This window comes from Acanthaster planci, linkage group LG05 (assembly GCF_054643075.1).
Source record: "Acanthaster planci isolate LZ-2023a linkage group LG05, COTS_SCS, whole genome shotgun sequence".
NCBI classification, from domain to species: Eukaryota; Metazoa; Echinodermata; class Asteroidea; order Valvatida; family Acanthasteridae; genus Acanthaster; species Acanthaster planci.
Window position 1 is genome coordinate 7,319,172 of NC_141781.1, and position 25,748 is coordinate 7,344,919.

The 25,748-nt window shown below is 42.9% G+C and overlaps 1 protein-coding gene across 1 annotated transcript; it reads left to right on the forward strand.

Annotated features, from left to right (window-relative positions):
* Positions 1 to 1,822: 1,822 nt before the first annotated feature.
* Positions 1,823 to 25,599, forward strand: LOC110987935 (histamine H2 receptor-like). Its single transcript, XM_022251101.2, has 3 exons — positions 1,823 to 2,453; positions 14,085 to 14,320; positions 18,547 to 25,599. The coding sequence occupies exons 1-3, from the start codon at positions 2,325 to 2,327 to the stop codon at positions 19,712 to 19,714; spliced, it is 1,533 nt and encodes a 510-aa protein (XP_022106793.2). The 5' UTR covers positions 1,823 to 2,324; the 3' UTR covers positions 19,715 to 25,599.
* Positions 25,600 to 25,748: the final 149 nt, after the last annotated feature.

Below are 25,748 nucleotides of genomic sequence, written 5' to 3' on the forward strand. Positions count from 1 at the left end.
TTCCCTTCTAATTAATTTTTTTTCAAACTGGAAGTTCTGGGAGAAAATAAAATTCCCTGAGAATTCCAACTACAGTCCCACTCTTTCAATTCCGACAACGCAGCTCAAAATAGCAATCACTAAGCCTTGGTCCAGCTTGGCTATTCAGCACTCTGCATTTGTGTCAAGCTCACAGACACGGGAGAATAATCCAGGGATGTGGACTAAGTTTAATAGGTAACGCGTGCACACGCACGTGCTTCTCATTAATAGAGAAATTCATTCATATTGCACGTGTCGTGCATGCGCTGGGATGTGCTAATGCGCTTCCATGGAGCTATACATAGCTTTATGTGCCCCTCACAAGCAGCCTCGACTCCGTGGGCTGCGTGCGCGTTCCTTCACTATAGCCCCTGGTCGTTAGAATACGGCACTGACGCCAACTGGCTATTCTGGCTATTCGGGATGAATAATAAAGTAAAATAAATCGCACCCACTCTTAAATTAATCTGCGTCGCACGAAAACGCATTGACTATAGTCCTGATTTAAATAGGAGTGGGATATTAAATGATACAATACCAGGGTTCAGACCATGCCACGTACGTGTCGCAGCAGCATCTTACCCATGAGAACAAGGTTGCTTCACAACATCTTCGATCGACACGCGGCGCCCCAGAGGACGCCGGGAAGGGCTGATGGCTTTGCACTGTGTTTGGCTACATTGTGCACGACCTGTGACCGCGAGGTTATCACTTCTTGTTGGCAAAGCATTATTTATTTTATTTATTTTTTCATTTTTTGCTTTGTTGCGCCAATGGTAATTCTTTGGCGGCCTTAGTACAATCACAGTGTGGTAATTCATCTTCTCACTAAGTATCACTGATCACGTGTCTTTTGGTGATATGTATTTAAAATCATCGGTTATCTTGGTCAATTTTGGATGAACGAATAAAGTGTAGTGAGAATATTTTCAGCAATGAGGAGGACAAAGAAAAACATCGAATTGATAACCGCCGCTTATGTAATGCATTGAGTGAGCTCGCGCGCCTGGCAAAAATTTACCCACAATGCTCTACGCATCGTTATCTGTGACCCCGTATGACGTGTGTCCTTCGCTAAAATCTGTGCAAGGCCGTCAGGCGCTGGGTGATCTCGAAAGGCACCGCAAATTCTTGTGGTTGTAACTTGCTGCCATCATCAAATCAATGCATGGCGTTTTGCGTGCACGTGTCATGGCGCAGGCCAGTGGCGTAAGGGGGGGGGGAATGGGGCTACTTGCCCCCCCTGACGGATTTTTCTTTTTCAAAGAATACTTCATAAGTGAGTAAGAAAGAAAGTAATTGATGTATATATTTATCAAATATTAACAAGAATGTAATTCTCCACCAACATCATGTTAAATGAGCCTGAAGTCGCATTCGCTTTAGAATCCCCCCACACACATGTACACCGAAGCTGGATACGCCACTGGCGCAGGCGGTGGTGTTGCACTGTTGATCCATGCTGAATCCAAATGAACTACATCCAATGAGGATTTACAAAAATTACGTCATGTGGCCTGAATAAATTAGCCCATCCTAGAACATTATCAAGGTTCTTGGGGACGAGCGTTACGTTGAGAGCGCTTCGTTGCGGCGCGGTAGACACCGTCTAGGGAAGTTACCGCTAGTTTGGTTAAGTATTATTCCACCTTTTTAAACAGAATTGCACTGGCAAGCATTAAGTGCAAGCAGAAGATATTAACGGGGTCGAAAATGAAAAACTGCATAAGATCGATGCTTTCGTGGATGACGTCAAAGGTTACACTCACCCATACACTGTCCTGACCATAGTGCGTGTGGCAAAAAGGTCTGTGAGAAATGCCGCATGAGCGCCCTCCCTTAGTGGTTAGGGGTTGTCAACGGCGGCGCGGATGCAATACGTACGAATCGTAACAGCAAGCCGCATGCATGCAGCCTCGGCCGCGCATATTATGTACCACTCGATGAAATCAACTTATTCCACTGGGTACTTTCTGCAGCACAGGTCAACGGGAGTGTGTCTCCTGCAGACACACAACTTGAAGCATTTTATTCGTTGACGGGACGTGAAAGACAAGCGCTGATGATCTGATGGGGGAAGGATGCAGCGTGGTGTATTCCGGACAGTCTCATCTCAAGCGCGGATGATGAGCGGGGAGTTCACCGTCAGACATCGCCCGACAATAGTCCTTATTGCGCCAAAATCCTCGTGTTCGCCGTGAAGGGCTGATCAGGCTTGGAGGTGGGGACGACACTAAGCGTGTTGACTGCTAAGTGTGTGCTTTCGGAGTTATGATACTGGCGCAACCGAAAACCATGTTAGGATGAACGGGACCTCGGCACCTCGTGAAGATGGCATGAAGGGAACCATATCCCCACCCTTGGGATACTTCATATTCCAAGCACTTTTCCTCTCCATAATCATGATCGTCACCATCCTCGGGAATGTGGCAGTAAGTCAGTCCTCTCAGGTCTAACCTTTCTTCTCTTATTTTGTTTCAATTACAAACTATTTTTGATCGTATACTGTAAATCCTAATGACGTTTTTATCAATTCATGTAATAATTCATAAATAAGTCTGGCGCAGTAGACCTGTATCAACAATTAATGAATGTTGGAACTTTGAAACTTGAGTACTAACTGACAATGTCCAGCCATCATAAGTCGGCATAAGCAATCTGGAGTTTTAACCAGCTATTCCCATTTCAATCTAGAGCAGTGTATCCATCCAAATTTTTGGTCTAGGTTGGGGTGTAGTTATCATTTCCTCATGATAGTTTTCTATTCTGCGTCCGTTAAAGAGTCTCAAACCGCGAAGAAAGGTAGTTGCGTTTCACAAGCGCTTTGCATGGATCTACAACATAACAGCTTCACGATCTCCGCTATGGGGGCTTGATGGATAGCATCCCACCTCATCACCGCTGCAGGAAAGTGGACATGTGAACAAAGAGTGGTGTCACTATGACTTAAATCTATAAAACAAGAAGAAACATGGGCAAGTGTCTGCCTGGCTTCCACCCACCCTCCAAGGGCCCCGCTGGATGTGCCACTGGTGGCAACAGTCGGCAGTATCAGGCCCTCGCGGTCCTTTTGCACGCTGCAGGACTGGCGGCCGACGCGTGATTGATGGGACAATTCAATTATGTTGCTCCTTTGGATTGTATCCGTACTGCATAAGTATGCATTCCCGAAATCGGCAAGACGCTTCGAGCTATCTCACGATTGAAACATATTACTCAAAACTGGTAGCAGTGGAACCCCTGAATCCAACATATCAAGATTTGTCTGTAAAACAGAAAAATTGCCTGGACTAAACTTTATACGAGCGATTCACAACAGAAGACACAACAGAAGAGTTTGCAACGCATTTGCCAATCACAAAATATGTCGACCCTTTCCAGACGCGCATTGGGTCGACAGATTTCGCGCACTGTGATCGGCCGCTGCATGCAAACTCTTGGAGGCGCGCTATTGTATCGGATTGCCTCTTGAAGAAAACATACCACCTGGTTAAGATGCAAACGTCTTCCGCTATTGTGAGTTCCGTTGCACGTAGTATAGTTTTAATTCAACATGTAACAGATCAGCCCCTTTTCATGTCCTACCTTTGTTGCATACTGCGAAATTGTTCCTTAATCCTGGTTAAGTTGAAGCGTATAACCAAGAGCCGCACTCTGTTCCAGAACTTCCAAAGTTTGCCAAGACAACTGGCCACACACTGTTTTTCTCATTCGCGATAAGTACCTCACACAACGTGTCCCTCGGGGTCTTCTAGTTAAGATAGGAACTAATATCGGGTGAACGAAAATCGTTAATAGATCAAGAGTTTCGTAATCAGAAGAAAAATAACTGCACCATTGAGAAATAAAACCGAACAAAAAGCCTCTAAATTATATTACAATAAGATTATGTCAGACTCTTCTGGGAAGTCCGCAACAAGACTTACGGCGGTTATTTTGCTTAACCATACAGGCGTAAAGTCATCAATAAAGTGAAATGAAAATGTACCGACCGGCCTCCAACTGAGAGCAGGGTTCTAAAGCATTCACAAGTGAAGGAAAACAATCGCTCTGCCGTACTAATTGGAAAGATCATCAAAACAATGATCACGGATAAATTAGTTCCCTCCGCGCACAGATAGCATATGCGCTCGGTTTAATGCACAAGTATTTCTGTCTGCCCGCCGACGCTAGATCAGCGAGTGTTTTCCTTTATGTGGGAAGTCAATTCGCGCAGGCCCTTGATTTTAGGCTTCCATTTTTCGTCGCTGCGCAGTCCGTTTGGTACCGTGAATATTACCTGCACAGGATGGAACAAAAGTTGAAGAGTTAGTGCGAGCAGAAGTACCCAGAACATTTTGTTTTTATGGCAAGCAATGTTTGATTCCATAATATGAATTCTACTCCTAGAACAAAATAATGAATAGCTCTGATGTAATTTATGCCCGCGTCCCTCTCGTAATACAATGACGTCGTCGAATTTTCGAACTTTTGAATCTGCGGAAAATGCTGGATTTTTTTTTTCATCCTGTTAACGTGCGTTCCCGCTAATGGCGATCTCGTATCATTTTACTAAGAGAAAGCAACGTGTCACTTAATAAAGTAGACACACAAACAATTTATATTTCCAAATTGCCCGCGGATATGTTCACAAGTGTTTCAGGCAATACCCCAAGGATGAGGTAAAATTCAATATAATTGGATTTTACCCTCATGGGCTTGTAACAGGTGATGTAAGGACGCATGCAAGACACACCCGGGGCTTAAACCAGCTTGTTCAACTTCGCAACAAATTTTAGAGAGTAAAAAGTCGTAAATAACAAGTCTGTATTTCGCACAGAATCGGTTTAAAAGAATAGTCACCGTCCCAGGCTTACCACTGGAGCTCTATGAGGAAACTAAACTCTTTCTCCACCGTGTAGAGGTGGTCTGTTTCTTAAGTGAATGATAACTATTAGGGACATTGACATTTTCACTTTGCTTGTTAATTCGACAGTCCACACAGCTTAGTAGAATGATGTTTTTTCAAATCTACGTCTCGATTTGATTACGTTTTCTGTTCATGTCAGCCCCCAAATGCACCGACTTATTTCTTCCAGTTTAATTGCTTAATGTTTACGAAATTGGCATGCATTATATTTCGTCTTTCTTTGGCTGAGTGTCGGCTCATTAAACAAATCAACGTTAATGAGTGACTTTGGTGAAGATTTTCCCAGACATCGACATGACTTTCATTTCTGATTTACTTAATAAAATCGTGTCTTTGGGCCTAAATGCATGTCACGGTCTGCACACGCGCAACGCATTCTTACATATTTGCCGAAATCATTTCATATCACACCGTTAACCCTGTTCTAACCGCAAACATTTCGCACTTTAACCAAACATCCGCTCGGACTTGCCGGCTGTTCCGGTTGCCTAGGCAACTGGCTCTCCGCGCATCCTTCATGCACTTAATAATAGTGCTTATCCCGCACACCCCGGGGCGCGTGCGTGGCTATGGGAGAAACAGTGTAAACATTTGGTGTTGACAGAATATCTCTTGGGGTGCCCTATGTGTTACTGACACATGCCATCGGTCCACTCTGATTCGTTCAAATCCTGTTTGTGGTATCGGCTAGACATGTTCAAATGACACTAATTACACGTGGCGCGGTACATCACAAAATATGTGCATTTTTTCCTTTACTCTTACCGAGATGTTTCTTCTAATGCCATATTGTCGTCTCAAACTTCCCGATACGTAAAGTGGAAACATAAGAATATTTTATTATTATTCTGTGGGAAGGCAGGTTCTTTTTGCAGGTATACTCGTAATACATTTTGTAGCTTCGCACAAAAGGATTCCAAATGAGCAGACGTTTGAGGAAGACAAACGCAAGGTCTAGTTGATTCAGCACCCCTATAGTGTATACATGCACTGGGTGTTAAATAATATCACACATGTAAATCGAATTGTGCATAGTATAAGATTTAGCCCAAGTGCCACCTTGCACCACCCAACAGGCAATCACCGTGCATAATTTATGTTCTAAGTAAAAACCCGATATAAATGGGACAATGCAGGCTTGGCGAAATGTATGAAAGCGAGAATTTGAGAGCCAGATTCGACACCCAATCATTGTTTTGTGTCTGATTAAAAACGGTTTGGAAGGGGCAATAAGATATCCATAAAGGTGACACCTTAGTCAGAAAGATTATGTGCTTGACTGGTCTTAAACGTGCGAAACCGGCTCAGGAGAATGTACGCGACTAATGCCAGAGCCGTAGGCGAGGGCATTATTAATGTTCGTTCTCTTGAGCAAGGTCTTAAACTTTAAGACCAGCCAAGTACACATTTATTCCCGTTCATAAATACCTTTTTATTCAGAGAGTCAAAATAAGTCAACATAATTATGTTGGATTTCCAGCTATATTGTTCTTAACTTTTACTTCCATTTTTTTCAAATACCCTCCGTCCATTTTATATATTTGGTATATTTCTTTGAATCTTAGTAGAATCTCCTTGTATATGGATGTGGCCCGCGCATGGCGCGTTCTGCGTGTAGCGTCGCACGCAGATTCATGACTAATCCGGTCCATAAGTGTCACTTCAGTTTAAATCACGCCCACTGCACACGTGCACTGCATTGATCGCCTTTTATATGCGGAATCATGGAACCGGAAGTTAACGCGCAACTTCAGCGATCGTCCAATGGGAGCCTGAAAATCGTGGCGCGTCCGCTTTTGTGACGAAGTCACTCACGAACCAGATCAGGGTTGAGTAATATATCACCATTTGATAGACTCTTGGAAATTTATTTACACACGAGGTCCTCAAGGGTAATGGCAGTACAAATTCCTCACATGGGTCACCACCGATATGCGTCGTCTGCTAGAATAATTTTTCAGGCCGATGACCATTATAACCACTATTGCGCATGCGCGGATACACAAACAAAACGCATGCAGAGTCTATGCGGACCGAACATACGTGCAACGGGCATTATCGAATGTTAATGCACGGTCAAGTTGCACGTTGTTGAATAGGGAGACTGTCTGAGGTATTTATGAATTGGTTTTATTTTCTTTAGTGGAAATTTGACCCTGGTTTCCTCTGCCTCGAGTCACCAGTTGGATCGATACTGTGCATCAGACACCATCTTCTATCCAGCAATAACATGTACGTCTTCCATGATGACTTTTTTCCTACTTCAAGTCCAACCAGTGTCAGGATGCTTAAATAAGTCCTCCTGCTCGAAACTTCATGTAACATCCAATGTTAGGCATTCGCGTCAACCTGACGTTGGGACGGACATGAGAGTTCCTTTAAAACTCGCTCTAAAATATTCATATCACGGTGCAGCATACGCTGATCCTTATTCCTGAATTTTATTTCCATTTCCCGAGTGAAGCGCTTGACTTGCTACGGCTGCGTTAATTCATAAGAATTTTTAAGTTTGAAGTTTTAGGTATAGCTGTAGGTTCACATGAAACTGAATTTTAGCAATTTTTATACAAGTTTCCATCCCTACGTCAATGCGCTGCATTTAATACTGACCGGAGCAGATCATGCAATAAATGAGCATTATTAAGCCCATCACTTTGAAAATAACCACAGATACACTAAACGGATAGCGATCAAAGGAACCAATTGGAAATTAAATGAAATTAAATACATGGTGTTTACTTAAGTTATATTCAGTACAGACAAAAAAATCGTATTATGCGTGCTTTCGAAATGTCAAAGCCCACGGTGTTCAGAAGTATATGGTAATATTTGGAAATATTTCAGTGAAAAAGTCACAGAACGCTGATTTTAAAATATATTGCCGTGGGTATAAGGGTATGGGTAAGTCCAGAAATAAGGAGTACAAAAGTGTGACATTTTCGTGTCCGTGTTACATCTGACCTTTGTTATTTGACATGGAAATATCACCTGAATCAATTTCAAACTACTACTATTTGTTTCTCAAGTAAATTGGGTGCATTAATTCATCACTCTTGGAAATTAGAACATGTGTTCTGAACTTACAAAATCATATGTCAGATGTGACAGGAAAAAAATGGACCCCTTATTTCTGGAATTACCCATATGGCAAGCGGAAACGTGTAACTTGGGTCATCTTGTGCGTGGCAGTAAAAGGCAGCAATGGCCGATATTCTCTGTTATAATTTCAAAATAGTGTATACGACGCAAACATGATTTCGTTCATGTAGAACTAAGATTTGAAGGAAAAAAGTCAACTGTACTTACAACAGCGCAGATTTTACCTTTAAACAAAACACACATACTCGGACTGAAATCATGTACGCATGTATATGATTTACAGCGGTTCGAACTCAATTATGAATGGACATTTAACCTGGATCTTCACGTGCATTAATTTGAAGTCATGTTTCTCAAACGCATTGCCTCAGAGCAGTGATTTGTTCATAGAATATTTTCTCCTTTCTTTGTCTCTCGTTTGGGGCACAGACTCGCAGCGCAACAAAGCTGAACTTTGCACGCTAAGAACAAAACATAATTTAGCATATCTTCCAATGATGGTTGCTTTTCATGAAAATCGATCTAAGACCTGCAGAGATTAAAATGTGCAAATGCTATTTTGGTATTTGGTAATCATTGACAGTGTTTCAACCGTAGCGAGTGCAAAGGTCTAGGAACACATTTGCAGCCGTGAATCGTTTAAATAAACACCAGTCTGAAGATTAATCATTTGTTTCATGTATGAAGTAAAGTGTGTTGAATATTAGTTTTTAGGTTTCACTTCTGGCAACGATTTCTGACTTAAAGAGAGAAACCCTTTCGTAAGGAAATTATCTCAAACGGCAGTTTGTCCTTTAGTATTGTTGACAACACAATATCGCCAGTTATGTTGTACTTGGAGTGATGCTGCATTGACTCGAATCTGTGATTTACTGAATAGAAGCTGAATTTCGACGCATACAACTTTCTTCCTCCTTCGAATAACAAAGTAAATTGGCTATCTGTATACTCAAGTATGTCTCGGCCAGAAGACGTGCCGTGAAATGTCCCCTTTCTGGTAAAACTATAGTTTATTCCATACGGTTCCTACTGTATCATTTTAATAACACTTGTGCATTTGTAGGATCAAAATAGTATTGCACAAAATAATACCAACTGTATTAATTCGGGGCATGTTTTCCGTCAGTCAGCGCTCTGTAAATGGTATTATAAGCACCTTTAACAGTGCTCTTTTCCAACTACCGATTACATTTTCTCTCCCTAAACTTGACTATTTAACCAGCAGTTAAGAATCAAACGAAAATGGATCTCATTTCATGCATGATTTGTTCATTTTAATTTATTAGCATAATTTAACAGCGCCTCAACTACCGTACTCAATGTGCTCCAGCTGTACAGACCATCGACTTGAAACTGGGGAGCAGTATTAATGCTGCCCCTTATTCTCTAGTGCACGCACCGGTGCAACTTGTCTAAGCCATATGCTTATTTAATCAGGTGTACACAGACTGGCTTCCTTCGAATGCTCGATTACTTGTTCGATATCAGCTTTCCCGATCCTCATGATTCCACACTTCCTTTTATGAGAAAATGAATCCACGTGGGCATGATGCACCGTCAAATTGAGCGCGCTGTGGGGAGGGGGGGGGCTGTCGCAACGATCGGCGCTGCTGCGTGCGTCAGTTCACCGCCAGCACTGCCAGCCTCTCTGGCCGACCGCACCTCGACGGCTGCCGTTTGTCCCAAGTTGCTCTTCGGATTTATTGCATTGAGACTTACTTGTGATCGTATCCACATTTGGGCCGTTCACGTCAATGAAGACATCTGTCACTTGATCTACGTGGATTCTGTTTTCGTGGTATAAAAGTCGGCTCGAGCATGGAAGGCTGCACTGATTACCAAGATGTCCGAATTACGAAGTCAAGTTAGATTTTATCCCGAGAAATAGAAGTGTTGAGTTAGTTGAGTTGAGCCGAAGCGTATCTGTTATCCATGTACAGGGACAATATTCAACTCTCCAGTGATTGATACCTTACTTTACGGGGTGGGATATATTTTGATGATTGCTTACTTAATCATCCTTAATCCGTTTCAAATTGAATTCATAGGAGAAAGCCTCAGTTTAAGACATTTGCATAAAATATCTCCTCCGTAAATTGCCCTTGTGGTTCTGAGGATTCTTCTTTCGTTTCCCATCACTTACTTCGAAGTCTTTTCGGTAATACCACAATAATGACAAAATGGCGGACCTCATTTCATAGTTTATGCTTGGAATTACGTCTTAATCATAAAAAGAGGAACTTGTCATCAGATTTTCATTGCATCCTGGCACAATCCATTTCTCCCTCAATATTAATATCTTCCTTTTGTCTGCTCTTGTGAAAGAGTAATAAGTACCACTTGCTTCATTTTAAGAGGGGTCCCTCCCTAATATGTCTCTTTGAAAGGAGCGGTGGTTACTTCGGTTTGTTAGAAGGGAACAATTACTCAGAAAGATGAAACCTTTATTCCAAAAGAGTGGAAAACCACTCAATAAGAGTATTCCCTCGTCTGGCTCTTATACAGAGAGGGCTTCCTCTCTCCTTTTGATGCGTCGCATTGGCGCTGGGTTGAAAACATGAACAATCAAAAATCTGAAGATAGTATCGCGTTTTCTCCCCAAGAGTTGGACAAAAATGTGTTTAAGAAGAAAAGAAGAGATTTCGACCACACTTAGTGGCCACATTGCCATCACGCTCTACGAAGATTTGTTTTCTAAATTCATGGACGTGGACAAGAAAGCCTGCAGATCTCCAGGGTAAGCCACCCTCTAATTGAATGGAATTTTTTTATGTTCTTTTGTTAAGGATGATCAGTTAGCAGCAATTAATGGAAGGGCATCGCTGGAGTCAATATTTAGGGGGCAGTCGCATCTCGAAGGAAGTCTACAGCTTCGCCTATTACGCGTTTTTACTTTGTGGGTCTTTGTGGAGAATTGAAATTTCGAATGCACTAGCCCACCTGTAAAGGTGCATATGTGCGTTTCTGGTCTGTACTGTGTGCATATGTGTTTACCCCGTTTCACTTAGATCGTGTACATTTAAATGGACACTCTTTGCAACTTAGGCGCACGCTGAAAACGCATCCATGGAGAGGCGCCTTCAATTGACAGACATAACAACCTCAAATAATTTATTGGGGAGAAATCATTCGGTAAATGCTGGGTTTTCCATTTCAAACGACAGTGGAAGATGGGGTTCTCAGTATTGAAAGGCTTTATGTGATTGGAAGACCCCCCCCATGATTGCTACAACAGGCATGTCGCCTTATTGTATAAGGCAGACAGCTGTTCGAAATATTAAAATCGAATTGTGGTGCCAAAAATATGAACAGTAAAATATCGGAACGAATTGCTGCTTGTCGTGGGAGGGGGTAAATCTACGTCGGATGTCAACAATTACACAAACTAATACTATTCTTAGCACCTCGTCTTGACGTTTTACGTCAACCACGGTCCCCTAATTTTTAGCACAAGCGCAAAATTAATTTCATTTTGAATATACACCTGCGACCAGTAAATACTCAGAATCCACTGCCATGCTTGTCAGAATTCGCATTAAAATAAGGACGTTTTACGACTACAAGTACTCAAAAGGCTGAAACATATTCGAAAGGTTTTTATTGAGAACGCTTGACGATTGGCGTCGCAGACGAGATTTCAAAATGTCTACTAATGGGCTGCACATTGAATAAACAGAGCAGTTTTAGCATGGACCAATTAAAGCACGGAACACCAAGTAATGGTGCAACTTTTCAGAAATACCTAGGGGCAGTAGTTTTCACTCAATACTTGGCAGAATAGTACCCGGACTCGTGTAGGGATCAGCTCATCGTGTTGTGTGGAGGTTTTGTTTTCATTTGTCCCAATATATGTTGCGCAAGTTAACATGACGCGGCGCGACGGCATTGACGACAACAACTTGACGTGTCTCAGCAAAAACTCACTAAGACCACCTGCGGGCTGCAAGATCATCTTGGAACATCCAACACCAAATAACACAACCGACTTAGAATTCGTTGCACAGAACAGCCCTGGGGACACTTCTGAATGTGGCACGTAATCACTACATGGCAGAAACTACATAACAGAATTACTTTTGTCAGTGTAACAAGTTAAGAAAAAGGAAACCATATTGGTTTTTATTGACATCGAATTATTTGTTTTATGGTTTTTGGCCATGTATTTTCAAGTGGTACTTTAATTATTGCGAAATTACGAGAGGCTTAAATGTGTTCCTAAACTAAGCAATGTGGTTACTTTCCTCTGAAAATCGGTCTTTGGGGCAGGAAATTTAGCCTCTAAAAGTGAAAGTCTTCTTGAACGGACTTCAATAAAGGCATGAGAATCATATAAATTCATCACCGCCAGCAAGCAGATGCCCAATTTCTGACGCAGTACCAGCCGCCAGATAAGACTGACAATTTCTATCCTGGCCTGTTACTAGTCTGCCTTTAACTATCAGTCGGAGTCCTTGTGTAATTTCAGATGACAGCTTTTGCTTGATAGATAAGGTGCTTATCTTTGGACATATATCATTTCGCCGAGGTCCGACGTCAGAGTAGCTGAAAGTGGGATTTCTCGACAGCTAGTTGAAAAAGCTTTAAACTGGTTTTCTGTAGCACAGCAAGCTTCTCCGCAGGGACAAGCAATAAAGCATACCATAACGAAAAATAAAACCACGAGAAACAAACTATCTATAAATAGACACTATTTGCAGAAAGATAATAAATGGAATAAGTCTACGTAGATTAATTACGGTGAATGTTGCACTGCAGAGGACAGTTTAGTGCGCTCTTGGTCCATGCTGGACTAGTCTCTAACTCTTGGTTGTCAATCCATTTCATCTTTTACAACAGCCAAAATTTCATTTCTTTATTTCCGTGTTTTGTTTTTTTGGATCCAGTTGAGCGTGTATTGACATAAAACACAATGTTTTTGAGATGTAAATATGCTAATCAATTAGAACGCTGAAGTTTTCTAGATGAAAGCCAATGGTCATGAGGGATCTATTTCTGCAGATGTGCGAGTTGCATGATTGATGCAATGGCTTTCACTTCGAGGGCCTGTGTGTTTCTGTGCTCTGTTCAAGTATTGCTCTAGGGTCGCAATCGATATAAGAATCCAAACGTACTTGGTTAAGTCTCCATGCCAAAAGCGATTACAGTTTTTTTGACTACACGGTAATAACTGATGACGGTGTTCCAGCCCTGCTAAACACAACGATATACCTCACCGTGTGGGTCAGTTCCGTTGCTTCCAGCCGCCAAAATGCTGGAACGTCCCGCGCATAGATCGAAGGAGCAGAAAAGCGATGAAGACAGCGGGTCACCCCCCCCCCCGTCTCTGAAAGGGCATAATCATTCTGAACGACTTGCATGGTGCGTTTGAGTGGAGCTTTAATGCCTACAGGGATTCTAATGCCCGCTACGGCAGCTACTCACCGGAAGAAAAGGGCAATTTTGGCGCGAGCGTGCAAACAAAAAAAGACTACAAAAGGTCAGTAAAGTAATCATACAGCGGGTTTAGAGTCCATTAGGTGGTTAAATCGAGAGACCATGCAGAAAAATTACAATTTCAGTGGCTTTAGTTCTAGAAATCTTACAAGGACGTCGGAATAAAATAACACAAAGGTCACACTGCAGAGTGCATTGTGTTTGTCGTTAGTAAAGGCTGGTACGGATAGGACTAGTGCCTCTGAAAATAATAAGGGATTGTCTTCACGTCAAAGTGTAAATAAGAGTCCTTTCCCTGTGCACTGTCGTCCTACCTTCCACGACCGGTTCCATTTTTCGGATCATGTTACTGGAGGGTGTGACAAACTGTAAAGTCCTTCAGCGTTTCATTTAGTTCGCTGAAAATCATTACCTCTGTGGTCAAGTCTAAGTCAAACCACAAGTCTGATGACAAGTATAAACAGAGGATGAACACTCACAAAGAAACGCCTTTGTCAATCAATTTAGATCACGGAATGCAGCATTAACTGCTTCTTCCTGTGTGGATCCATCCGTGAAGCACTAAAGAAACGACTGACAATCTAACAATGTTTCACCTCTGTTTCCCCCCCCCCCTTTTCAGGTATGTTACGTCGTGTACCGCACCCGCAGCATCACCACTGTGACCGGTATGTGCATCACCTCCTTGGCCCTGGCCGATTTATTCCGAGGCATCCTCGTCCTTCCCTTTGTGGTCATTGCCTCCATTTTCGGCGGACGGTGGACCATGGGGGACGCACTGTGCTCTCTGAGTGGGATCGGCTACACACTGTTTGGTACGGCCAGCGTCATGACGTTAGCCGCTGTGTCCATCGACAGGTAAGGCTAAATTCAAAGCACCTAACACAACGAACCACTGTGTGCCGACTTCAGTTTGTGTCGCACCATAACTGGTTGTAATCCCGGTTTGGACCTCTGACAGCTTATTCAAGCGTCTGACGCTTCAGGTCACAGACCTGAGGGTATGTGCATTGTAAGGCCCGCTCCTGCGAGTGGCTCGGGTCAGGGACAATCATTGTCGCTATCGTCATAAAATTCTGTGACCAGTGATAAGCCTTTTTGAGGACTAACGCACGACTCATGGTATACACTATGGTCTTGATCGCAAGAGGTAGATTTTCGGAACGACTGGTGGCAAATGACTACGAGCATGCGCAGAAATCCGTTTTGACGTTGTACACAACTGCTGTACGACGCCAGTAGCAATGGAAAAGGCACAAGCACGGTGCCATGAAAGTGTACAAATTCCAGCCCTGTGTAGTTAATGTTTGGGGAGCAATAATGCGAAGGGAGGATTCTGAGTAGGCCAGTGTCACATTGCCAGTGTCACACTTGCATTTGAACATTGCCTAGAACTTTCTTCGATATGAGTCAACATTGACTGCTGCAGGTGTGGATATCGTATTTAATACCTGAGGAACTCAAGCATCCGAGGCGAAGCCAAAGATGCCGAGGGTGTTAGGAGCATGATATCTAAGACCACAAGAGTCAATAATTGTTTTGTTATACCCCTGTCTTGAATTCCTTGCAATGTTTTTCCCACCTGAAGTGTTTCGAAAACACTTCGAAAACGACGACTGGCGTGGTCCGTCGCTGCACAAAAAGCTGCCCGAATTTGGTGCATGGAATTGGTGGATTGATTTTATTGTGTTGGTTGCACGCGTCTTACTCGAAGGCAATAGCTTCACGGCCTAAAAACATGAATTAAAGGAGCTGTAATACGAAGTTACGAAATTAGGACTGAATGGATTTGATGAGCTCAGTAGAATCACTGTGACAAAACCTGCCGTTAGCAAAAGATTTAAGCGCTCGTCAAACAGCTAATCGTATCTTCCGTAAATGTCAGCTCGCTGCTCCAATTACAGTTTACTGTAGGGTTTCCCGGCTGAATTCAACTTCACAGATCTGTGTTTTTCAGCTTCGGTCAGTAGAATCGACTCTGTGTGATTGCAGTCTTTAATTTCGTCTTGTTGTCCAACCTAGTCCAAACCATGAGCTCACGATTTTGGCGAGGAGCGTCCGTTTTCGTCTCGTCTAAGCTGACGTGTCATTCAGAAAGCAAACCCGCGGTTTGCCACACAGTAATGACGAGTTTGTTCATCATCGTTGATCTTCATTGTGAGATGCAGGCGAAGGCGTAACTGTCATTAACTTGGCACTGTATCTCCTTTCCTCCCTGCGCACAAAGTAACAGAAGGAAAATGAGGACCATGGAATTTTTTGGGGTAAATTGCTATCCGTATTTTTTCACTCTTTGAAATTGTTTTACACAGTGTATCTTAAACAAAACCTTGAGTTTGGGGTTTTGTTACATGTCATTCCCCCCCCCATATGTTGTTAATTTACTGTGCCGAACGGGTGCACAAGGAAAAGCTCAATGACATTCAAGACTGATGTGAATGAAAAAAGACAAAAAGTGACTGGTATAAGACTAGTTTAGTCTGTGAATTCTACAATTGGTAAACAGCTTAGCTGGATTTTATCTGTTATGATGACTTTTCTACACGCGTGTTTAAATGTGGCGATCGAATGTTGAAGTTGAATGGTAAATTTTGAATAAGTTCCACCAAAAGCACGTGAATTTCATCTTGGGCAAATTTAAATACTGGGATTTGTTATTTGGAATATAAAAACTGTTAAAATTAGAATAATTTATGATAAGATGAATATGAGTAGTCTCGTTAGTGGTCCCTGTATTATGGCTTGGACTGCGAGGCAGGGATTAGTTTCTGTTTTCACCATGTGATATGCACATAGGCCTAATATATGAAGAAAATGTGCGTTTTTATTGACTGGTCACGTGATCGTTTTGGACCAATGAATATACAATTACGTTTAAAACAGAGGAAGGCCCTGTAACAAAATTGTATAAAACTGCAGATATATAATCCAGTTCGTTCTGATTCAAGACGTGAGAAGACTTGAAAACATTGTGGTATCTTATTTTTGTCAAGACACACTGAGTGGTCTCATTTAAAATTGTGAAGAGGGGTCCTCCTGACGAATTGTGTTCGATCCACCTCTCTGCCCTGAGATGAATCATCGATAGGCCATTTCCTGTGATATCTTGTTTCCAAGTTCCGGGAAGACCTGGCGGGTGAAGAGCCCAATCGTCCCCTTGGTGTTTATAAACTCATCCTAGGCTTGTTATAATTTGTAATCCCATCCTTGACAGGGAATGACACGCTCACAGAGATATTACCACGGCGCCGGGATTTCAAAGGTATAACCGGGTTGATGCATGGGCAGGACAAACAAGACTTGTAATGAGCAGTTAACGTTTCGGGTGAACTATCACTTTAACGGAGAACCGATGATGCCGTGAGGGAGGATTTTTTCCTCGTTTTGCGTGATATCGCAGAGAAAGAAAGTAGGACTACGTTAGGGTTGTAAAAGCTAGTGGTTTTGGGAAAAGATGCCCATTTCGACCTGTGGGATCGAGTAAAACTGAAACACTTCACAGTCATGTTTTATAAGGGACAGTAGAAAACCGGTGGTTATTCAGCGCTTAGTTGGCGACGCATTATGACTCTTAATCTGGGCTTGAAGTTGTTTTGTTTTGAAGTGTTCTCTACCCACGCTACGCACGTTGGCAATTTTGCTTTTTAGCGAATACGTATAGGGCAATTCGACGAGTTCTAGACGGTTAGGGCAACCCTCAAACATCCAACAGAAGAGGTCTAATTTGGGTAACTTCAACATGAAATAAGCAGCGTGTCAGTTAAAAAATAAAAACTTAATAAGCTAAAGTAGGGACAGGACAATGCACACGCACCCTACTATGGTTAACCGGAGTAACCGCGCGAACGTGCCCAAATAATGTCCGTAGAACTATTGCGTTATTTCGCAATAGGCCTACTGTTGGTTATTTCGCATAGTTATTGCATTATTTTGTATAGTTTTTGCGTTAGTTCGCAATGTTATCGCGTTATTTCTCAATACTATTGCATTATTTCGCAATATCGTTGCGTTATTTCGCAATCAAAATATTTTTGCATAGTTTCAAATTGGCACTAACCGGCTTCCGTATGCGAAGTTCTCAAGATCACATCAGTAAAAGATCAGAAATCTCACATTCGGTTTTTGGAGAAGGGGAGTGTTGAGTCAGTTCAGTTTGAATTTAAATCATAGATCGTAGAGACGTAGTTTCCGTAACATCAAGACTCAAAATACACAGTACTACGAGACCTGACAATCCCTGTTATCGGTGTGTTGGCTGTTGTACAGAACATGATTGAAGCGCAGTTTTGACCCGGGCGATAAGCGGAAGAAGCAGGCTGGCGTAATCATTCCAGCGGGGTTGATGACGCCCTAATGGCCCTCTTAAAATTGCAGCCACGGGGTATCGTTGCTTGCTCACGGTACACAAAGCTCGCCGTATTTGCCCTTTGGCGCAGTACTCAGTCACGATTATAGTGTGTTTGCGTCTAGTCGTAAATCCAGCATTCTGAAGCGTGGACAGTTCAGTGTCATTTTGAGTTTCCTTTTTGAACAGGGAACCATGACAAAAACTCTTCTCGAGGGTGTGCCGGTGACATATAGGCCTACTTACACAGTCATGAAGCAGTTACTAATTTTTTTATTAAATAGTTCGGGATCAAGAATAAAATCCTGAGCATCTAAGAAAACCTTACGAAAGCTTATATTTTGCCATAGAAACTAAATAAAACAGATGCAACATAATTATTTGCTACCTGTAGCTAGGAAGCTTGGTCTGTTATTTTCAGAGGGTGAAACTTCGCTGAATCATATCCACTAGACAATAAATGCCAGATTTACTCTCATATACAGAAAAAGTTCGAAAATAGGTTGGAAGCCGACCTATTCAGTGAGTAATTCGTATTGCATAATACATTTTCTTATCCGCTGCATCGGGCGCACCATAGCTCACTCGTTAAAAAATATCTTTGTATATCTCGACACAATGACAGAGGTTTGACTTCCAGGAAAGTCTGTTACTTATTTCATTTATGTTTAAACTATCTCCCACCTGTTTTAGAGTCAAGAGTTTTGCTTAAATATAATGCATTTTGTGTTTCTTGCAGATATGTGGCCATTCTAAAGCCGCTGAAGTACACATCCATTATAACCTCCACGAGAGCCGCGCTCTTCATCTGCTTGATATGGTTGGTATCCATCCTAATGGCATTACTACCGATACTTGGTTGGTCCCGTTACAGTTTCAACCCATGGAACGGCATATGCATCGCCAACTGGATGGAATACAAACCTTACGCGTGTTTCTACCTTAGCGTGTCGTTTGTTTTGCCCTTCTCCGTCCTTACTTTCTGCTATTACAAAATTTTCAAAGTTGCCCGGCACCAGTCGAGACGCGTGATGTCACTGGAGGTGACGTCAGTCGACGGACGGGGATCCACTGGGCTTGGGGTGAATTTAAGACAGAGACCTCGCAAGGCTAACAACCGACCCCGTCTGGTCATGAGAAAAGAAAAGAAAGCAGCAATGACCCTGTTTACTGTCATGGGCGTGTTCATACTCTGCGTGACACCTTACAATGTCGTGCACCTTGCCTATGCCTTTGCAGGCACATTTAACCTCTTAGTAGCCCTTGGTGTCACCTCCATGCTTTCGTTTGTTAACTCCGCGGCTAACCCTCTCATCTACGGGATCTTAAACCGCAAGTTTCGCCACGTGTTCCTGGAGGTGCTCAAATGCCGCTATTGCCCGCGCTGCTGCTGCGGATCTAGCGGCGGACTCGACGGCTTTCAGCCCGATGACATCCCGTCGGATTTGCCCACGGCCAGCGTGGGGCACAGACTCAAGCCGGTACCACGTGACAGCGGCTACATCACCTCGTACACGCAGACTACGACTAGCACGCGCGGCTGCCGGCCCGACGTCTTCGCGGTGTCGGTAGCGTCAACCAGCAATACGCTGGCTTCTTTGGGAGGCAACATGAAGTCAATAGGGAGGATCGCCCAGGGCCAGCTTCCGATGATTGAAGACATCTCATCGGATGACGAAGAGTTTGCCAGCCCCGGAATCATCAAGAATGGTCGGATGGTGCACCCTAAGAGCGGCCTTAGAGCCAGGTTTCTGGATGTCGCCGAAGCACCTCAATCGTCAGCAGACAATTCCTCGGACCCACTCGACACTACTGTTCCTGGAACAAGCACGAGTAAAGACTCGGGCCAGAAATCACCAGTGGATGATAATGACTTCAGACTAATCCTGTCCCCATCCGCGCTCTGATCCACAACACAAATGGCATTCGTCACTGTGGGCCCGCAGCTATAACAATCTGGCGGGAAACTCTCACCATCCCCTGATTGTTGTTCTTGATTGAAGGAAAACAAGCAAGAACCCATGTGTTGGAATGAGGGGTCTCATCAGAGAGGCGGGGCCACCGTTGTATGATTCAGGCTCGGAGGAAAGTAGGGGAAATATTTTGCTTTCATTTTCTCTCTTGCTTCCATTCAAAACAGGCAGTTTTGTCGTTAAACACGATGGCGTGGCACACAGCATCATTGATAGGAGTGATTGGAACGGTGGTTCATTCACATACATGTATATGCCTTTGATATAATGAGGACCATAATGTTCTTGGCCACGCTACAAGTGCATGAAAAATTCAAGCGTATTTTCAACATTTCTAATTTAAGAAATGTCACGACCATACTGCGACAGTAAGGTTCATAACTTCCACGTGCAATACACTGGTCGCTGTGTGTCTCGTAAGACGACGACATGGGAAAGTTCCAGTAACGGTCATAGTGTCGACCAATATAGATCTCTCTCACTGGACGCCATCTTTGTAGGAAAATTGCAACTGCGTCAACCTCGTTACCATGGGTACGATCTTGCCACGCCGTGTTGGTTCCCACCATGCCTTGCGCGATCTTAAGTGATCTCAAGCGGTAGTAGAACGCGCACGCAGCCAATGGAATCGAGGTTGCAACTGCGTATACAAAGCCACCAGGTGCATTAAGTAAAAAGTAAAAAAGGGAAGTTAAAATGTCAATGCACGTGGCAATTTGTAGGAAGTGACGTTACATGAGTGCCGAAGTGAATACGTCAATACATGTGTATAAGGCATTATCGTGGGAACAGTTCTCGGTTGTCTTTTACACACATAGCCGACTTTCCCTGATGTGTAAACCTTTGCACAAAAGATAGGCCTATCCCCAGGTTCCAGGCGAAATTGACGTGTGGTTATTCAAATGGTCGTCTCTCGAAGCTGTCTGGATTGAGCCTTAAGTACAACATTGTACTGTAGTACAGGCCTAGTCATAATAAGCGCAGAAATGAGCAGAAATACTATTTTAGTTGGCCAAACACAAAATACAAAATTTAAATTTAATGTTATTTCTCCAAGGTCAATTTTCTTATCCTGTGAACAGACTGGATTCTGTAAGAAGTCTCACAGACCGAGGTGAAATAATTTAAGTTACGCTAAGCCCGCTTTTTTGCAAAACAGGAAACGTTACGCGGGCAAAAATGTAGGTGTATGGCCACAAGAAAGTCTCCGGTTTCTGGTCAGGAGCTGGCTCCAAAAGGCAAAAGGGGTGCGGCGACGAGGGTTTTTTTTTACCCTCACTTTTTGCTAGAAATGATGTAGGCTAAGATAACGCGCGATGCCCATCGCGACTGCATGCGCACGGTAACTCCGGTCGCTACCAACATTAAAATAGACTGGTCCCTGCATATTTTTTTTTTACTGTATAAAAGCATTTTCAGCTTGTACATGTATACAGGACATAAGACAACCTCGTTTGTCTGGTTCCCATATGTAACTGTATAATACAGAAATGACGTCATCTGAAAAGGAGTGCCCCGCTAAATGTATGGGGGAACTGCCAGGACTCCTTTACTGTACATATTACTCAACTGTACCCCATCAAAAACACGTTAACATTATGCAGTAACAGGATTCCGGTCGATTAAGCAAGTTTGGCAGCTTTTGGACATCGCTGACCCAAAACGGGAGTCTTTTTAGGGCCTATGGTTCCTTTTGTTTTCCCAAGGTTTTTTCCCCCTTAACCTGGTTTACGTGGCGTGTTAAGTGACAGTTCTGTTTGTTTCTGCATGGTCACACGGAACGACTGCAAATCCCATTTTGACCTCCTTACATATGAATTTGGAATAGACAGAGATATAGGATAAATTTTCACATTAAACCAAGCAGTTTCACCTAATCGCAACAAAATCTATATGCACGCTGGGTGATATTCAAGGTAGTAACGGCTGTATCGACAAGAGAGTAGCCCTTCATAAAATAGCCTGCGCATGCCGTGCAAAGTTTGCAGCTTTCTTCTGTGGGCTGTGGCAAACAAAACCAAGTTTCATTATAACTGCCGGGTAGGCCTATATTGTGAAAGATATTGGTGTAAGGAAAGTGTACGTGGAAAAAGTTACATCGATCAAAACCATCTTATTGAGGGAAGAATTTTCTGAAGACGCCAATCTGCTTTCATTGTGGTCAAAGGACATTACAAACCATCATTTTCCGGATAGTCTGCACGGCTTGGTATGGTACGCTGAATGCGTCTGTGTTTCTTAAAACTGATGTCAATATAGTTAGGTGTGTGTGCAAAGAAACCTTCATCATATTAATATTCCCGTGAGATCCGAACAGAAACCTTGCACGCCCGTTTTGGTTCTGTGCACACAGTCAAGCGCACAATGGTCAGCGAGTCCTTGTGTTTTTACATACAGAGTTCCGATTTCACACAACACGTGTAGTTTACCATGCAGTTTACCGGCTTACTACGGTACGGGCTAAGTTGAACATTGGTTGATTTGCCCGTTACCAAAGTTGTAGCTTGGGCTGGGCTGGGCTGGGCTTATACCCAGCAAGAAATGAGACCGAGGGGTACCCCCCAACATGTCCAATCCCTATACACATTCCAGACTATTGTTACTTAACACATCCCCCCAAGATGTCTGAAAGGAATTCCCCAGATTCCTGCGAGACAACGACCAACACAAAGCAGGGGGGGGGGTTCTCTCCGTCTCATACCTTGCTGCATATGGCTGGGCTAGGCCTACCACACCGATTCGAACAGTGATTGGTACAATGGTCGTTGTACAGGGTTGTCCCAGTGGGTTTTTTGTATACGCATTCAGCACTACATAGAGCTACATGTATACGGTATAAAAGCTCAATGATCCAGCATAAGCCCGGCCTGTGCGCATGGGCATATAACCCATGATAAAAGATGACAGCGATGGACCGACGGCATTGGCAACAAACATCATGACAAAAAAATGTCCCAGAGCCTGACATGGTCTACGTGAGGAACTCAGGGGCGTTGCGTAATGCAGTGAGATCATAATCTTCAAGCTGAATGCCCCGAGGGGATCTGCAGGGAGACAGACAATAATTGATTGGATTTTCAGCTTCAGGCCGTGATCAGACCATCGTCCCTGTGAGTCGTTTTAGTTGACGCTTCCTAAGATTGCACAAAATACTAACGCTATCGATAGGCACTTACATCTATAAACTACTGTTTCCACGTGTTTTTAGCTACTCTGGGTCACGTTAATGATATACAGGGTTTTTTTCAGTATATTGTCTTAACCTAGTTAATCCGAAGAGCCTCAGATAGAATACAGAAGATAACTCGTGGAACTACCAAAAGACGGATGAAACCAAAAAAGCTACAAAAAATTATTTCAAGAAGACCAACTCCGCAGCGCTCCAGTGTTTGGTTTCAATTGAATCGTTTGAGCGGATACTAATAAGATGGAGGAAAACGCAAGCTGTAAAATAGGGCAATTACGAATTATGAAGTGACGGACTCCAGTATCTCGCAACATCAGCGAAATTTCATCGGAAGAATTTTAAAATGGTACAAGTCTTCTCTGTCAGAGAAGCGGAAAATTTGGCGTCTGTGATCGCCGAGCGTCGGATTAACTTTGCTGCAACGCGCTCAAATTTGAGCTCAAAATGTGTCACGGCCAGTTAGACGTACGTCACAGTTGCTCTTCGAGAGAGGCGGCTGAAAATTTCGTGGGTTGTTCTCATGAGATTGAGGCTTGACACATCAAAGAAAAACGGGATTTATATGTTTTGAGACGTGAATGCAAGAAACGGGACAAACTTGTCAAACTGCATTGCCGTTAACTGAGGGGATGATTGTCCGGTCAAAACAGTGACATATAATTATGCAGTCCTGGTGAAAGGATTATACAAACTACTAAGTGGTGCAGACAGATGCAACCATTCGCTGTTACAGCCGTACACAGAAGTAGTGCACGTCGGCCGTACCTCGACCTCCGCATGGTCCATTCATACTGTACACGTAGGCCTACACGTGCATCGAAATGAAACGACCCATTCGTGATAATCCGTCGTATCGGCCGCTCTGAGGCTGCAGGACAGTGTGCAATGGACGCGGTGGGAATTCGACCTGTCGGCCGTGCCGAGTTTATCATGTTGATTGATATCTCGCCTACGCATTAGAAAATTGTTGTCTCGTAAATCGGTCGCCAGGCGGACGTGCAACACAGGACCACTTGAAGCATGCGCAGCTGCACAAATGTGGGCGGTGAAACATTATTACAAAAGCTGTGAGGAATCCCCCCCCAAAAAAATAACCCCTCTCTGAGCAATATGCTTTTTCTCGATGTGAGGCCACTCAAGCGTCACGTTTCAAGCATCACACCACGGACTATAAAGCAAAACCTAGAATCAAGGTACGACGTTCGTATATAGCACGTACATTGAAGTTTTGGTGTTATTTGCGCCAAAACGATTCCCAGTTTCACAATATTTGCACCAAAATGATTCCCAGTTTCACAGAATCCTTACGTGTATACATGTACATGTAATATGGTATACATGTATTATGCCTGCACATTATTCTGAGCTGTTACGTTATCTTTCACAAGGGGGGGCTCTGTTCGATCTTTTTTTTTTTTATAAGATGGTTTGTGTTTTCTGTCTCGTTGTTGCATAGAATTTGCAGAGTGAATCGTTTGAGAGGCATTATTTTCAGAGTACAATAACAAGCACATTTTAATTGACATATGTTATTCAGCGGCCTTCAAGACTTGGGTCGCTGATTGTCAGACAGAGTGTTGATATCCAATGCTCTGAACACCTTTTAAATGGAAGGAAATTGTACTTTTGTCATTGTATACGCGGTTTTTGGCCGCTTGTGTGAAAAACGCTTGTCGGTGAAGTCATTCATACAAATAAAATGCTTCATTGTGCTATAACACATGCCTCGCGAATTTCATAAAATGCATCTGAACTCACAGACTGATTTTGGCAAACAAGCACTTGCTATGGTCATTTTCGTCAATCGGTCGAATGAAACCCATAATTGCGCGGTCCACCAGTTGGCCAAGACAGCAGGACACGGATTGCAATTTCGCTGTCGTGTATGAAAAAAAAAGTCTGAGGACGGCTTTGCTTTGAGATCGTGTGGTTTTTAAAGAGCACGCTGCAATGTTGCTATGCCTCGCGTAAATGAGACATTTTGCTCCGTTTCGTGATTGGAGCATCAGTTGTACCGGGAGAAGATTTGAGAGGTAGGGGTCTCGTAAAAACATCACTCATCCACATCAATGCTCAACGCGCACAGACACTTGGCTTTCAGAATCCATAAACAGTATGCTCCTTGATGGTTCTAATTTGCCATTTCTGTAAATAAACTGAAAAGAATTACAATGTAGGACTACAGTGGCTTGGTACCTGTCACTAAATATTTACAAGTAAAAAATATCGACGCGGGCTGCCGTTTTGCCTCAAAGATGACAAGTATGCTAGACCTTGAAGAACTTTTCCAATTGCATGTAATTGAAATTAATTGAAATACGAACTTGAAATTAATATACTATGTGATGTATATTTATGTACATTACCCTACGATACACCTGTATTCACGAAATACTGTGCAATCCAAACTGTATTTTTAAAAATGGAAAATTACTTATATTTACGAGAAAAGATGTGAAATTTAATGAAATGCAGATACATTTTATACTTGGTGAATAACTGTGATATGGTATATGATTTTTATATGTACATTTTGTAAGTATTCCCATGTGTAATATTATATTGCAGTGCAACTGTCCATTATTATATGGGTAAAAAAAATAAAGGATGTCTGTTCATAGTTACCAGTAAAGCTGAGCTTCTCTTCGCTAATACTCACAATTCTTGTCGAAATTAACATAATGGAGTAAAAAGCCTGACGTGGCTGTCACACTGACATGCAGACCACAATCAAACATGGGACATCTTTTTTAATCTGGCACTTTGTAATGAAAAAAGAAG

Excerpts from the sequence above, each read along its gene's own strand:
- LOC110987935 (XM_022251101.2), top strand. The coding sequence starts at position 2,325 with ATGAACGGGACCTCGGCACCTCGTGAAGATGGCATGAAGGGAACCATA. Across the intron at positions 2,454-14,084 it reads CCATCCTCGGGAATGTGGCA|GTATGTTACGTCGTGTACCG; the intron begins GTAAGTCAGTCC and ends CCCCCTTTTCAG. Across the intron at positions 14,321-18,546 it reads GCCGCTGTGTCCATCGACAG|ATATGTGGCCATTCTAAAGC; the intron begins GTAAGGCTAAAT and ends TGTTTCTTGCAG.